At 33.4% G+C, this 1,474-nt stretch overlaps 1 protein-coding gene across 1 annotated transcript in view; it reads right to left on the reverse strand.

Moving 5' to 3' along the window:
* Positions 1–1,474, reverse strand: part of TAOK1 (TAO kinase 1) — a 178,883-nt gene that overhangs the window by 69,668 nt on the left and 107,741 nt on the right. The window contains exon 8 of the mRNA XM_017855070.1: positions 730–843. Coding sequence (XP_017710559.1) covers positions 730–843 — 114 coding nt within the window. The remainder of the gene's footprint in view (positions 1–729; positions 844–1,474) is intronic.

The following is a 1,474-nucleotide window of genomic DNA, read 5'->3' on the forward strand; positions in this document are numbered from 1 at the left end:
AAAAAAAAAAAAAAAAAAAAAAGTCTATTCTTGCTTAAAAGATCGAATGTTACTATTGGCAACAACTATTGTCAGTTGTTTTCCTTGAAGTTATAAGTTCATGTCGTTTATTAAAGAAAATTATCTGCCACAATAACCAAGACTGAATAATCATAGTTTGTGTGTTTCTTTCAAATAAAAATGGTGTTCCATGATAAAAGTGGCTAGGGCAGCTTACAACTCAATCACACAATTATCAATCTTATGGGTATCTTATTTGTAAATGAAGCACTAATGCATGTCTTCAATTAGTGTCCTACATTCTTTTTTTCAATTTTTAATCTTTTTTTTTTTTTTTTTGAGAGACAGGGTCTCACCCTGTCGCCCAGGCTGGAGAACAGCGGCACAATCTCGGCTCACTGCAACCTCTGCCTCCTGGGTTCAAGTGATTCTCCCACTTCAGCCTGTCAAGTCGCTGGGACTACAGGGGTGCATCACCACACCTGGCTAATTTTTGTACTTTTTGGTAGAGACAGGGTTTCACCATGTTGGTCAGGCTGGTCTCAAACTCCTGACCTTAAGCGATCTGTCTGCCTCGGCCTCCCAAAGTTCTGGGATTACAGGTGTGAGCCATTTCACCTGGCTGAGTTTAACATTCCTGACAGTACTTTACCTTCCACTTCATTTGTATTTCATGTTAAACACAGATAGACACTTAAAACGGCTGCTGACTGCTTTAACTATTCTTACCAATATGGCGTTCCCACAAAGGAATTGGCAGGTGATGCCATGGAAGCAGATCCAAAGTCAGCAAGTTTCACCTGGCCTGGTTCTGTCAGAAGGATATTTCCTGCTTTGATATCTCTAGGTTTAGGGAATACAGAAAATTACTTAACTTTCCCTCATTAGACTATGTTTAAAACGATAAAAATAAAATAAGAATTCATAAGATAGAGAAGGAGAAATCAAAATAATTAAGTGCTGGGGTAATCACACAATTGAGATAATGAGAATTAATATTCAAATTAGAAAACAAAAAACTACAGAATTCAAATAAACATATAGTAATACTTTTCTAAAAGAGAAGACAAATAGCAGCAAAAAAAAAGAAAATTAGTTCACTGGAGCATGCAGTTTATATTTTAGTTTCTGTTTACTGGTAGAAACAATGGTTTTTAAAAATACATTGTAATTAGCAAACAATCTCTTTATCATACATAAGATTTCTGATCATCCATACTTAACGTAAACACAAAAAAGAAAACATAAAGAACCTTATTCTCCAAACTTTTTGAAAAAGACTTATTCAAAGTAAGTAAATACATAAAGATATATTCGTATCATTTCCAAATTTCAGCATAGTTTTCCTAAATATAAAATAAAAACTGAAATATATAGATAATGTAGTATCAATGATCCCAAATTGACTTTTCTGAAATAGCAACGCTCTATTAAAGTAAGAAAACAGGTATTTTTTTTTTTTTTTTTTTTTTTT

Source organism: Rhinopithecus bieti, unplaced genomic scaffold (genome assembly GCF_001698545.2).
Source record: "Rhinopithecus bieti isolate Rb0 unplaced genomic scaffold, ASM169854v2 scaffold_38691, whole genome shotgun sequence".
Lineage (NCBI taxonomy): Eukaryota > Metazoa > Chordata > Mammalia > Primates > Cercopithecidae > Rhinopithecus > Rhinopithecus bieti.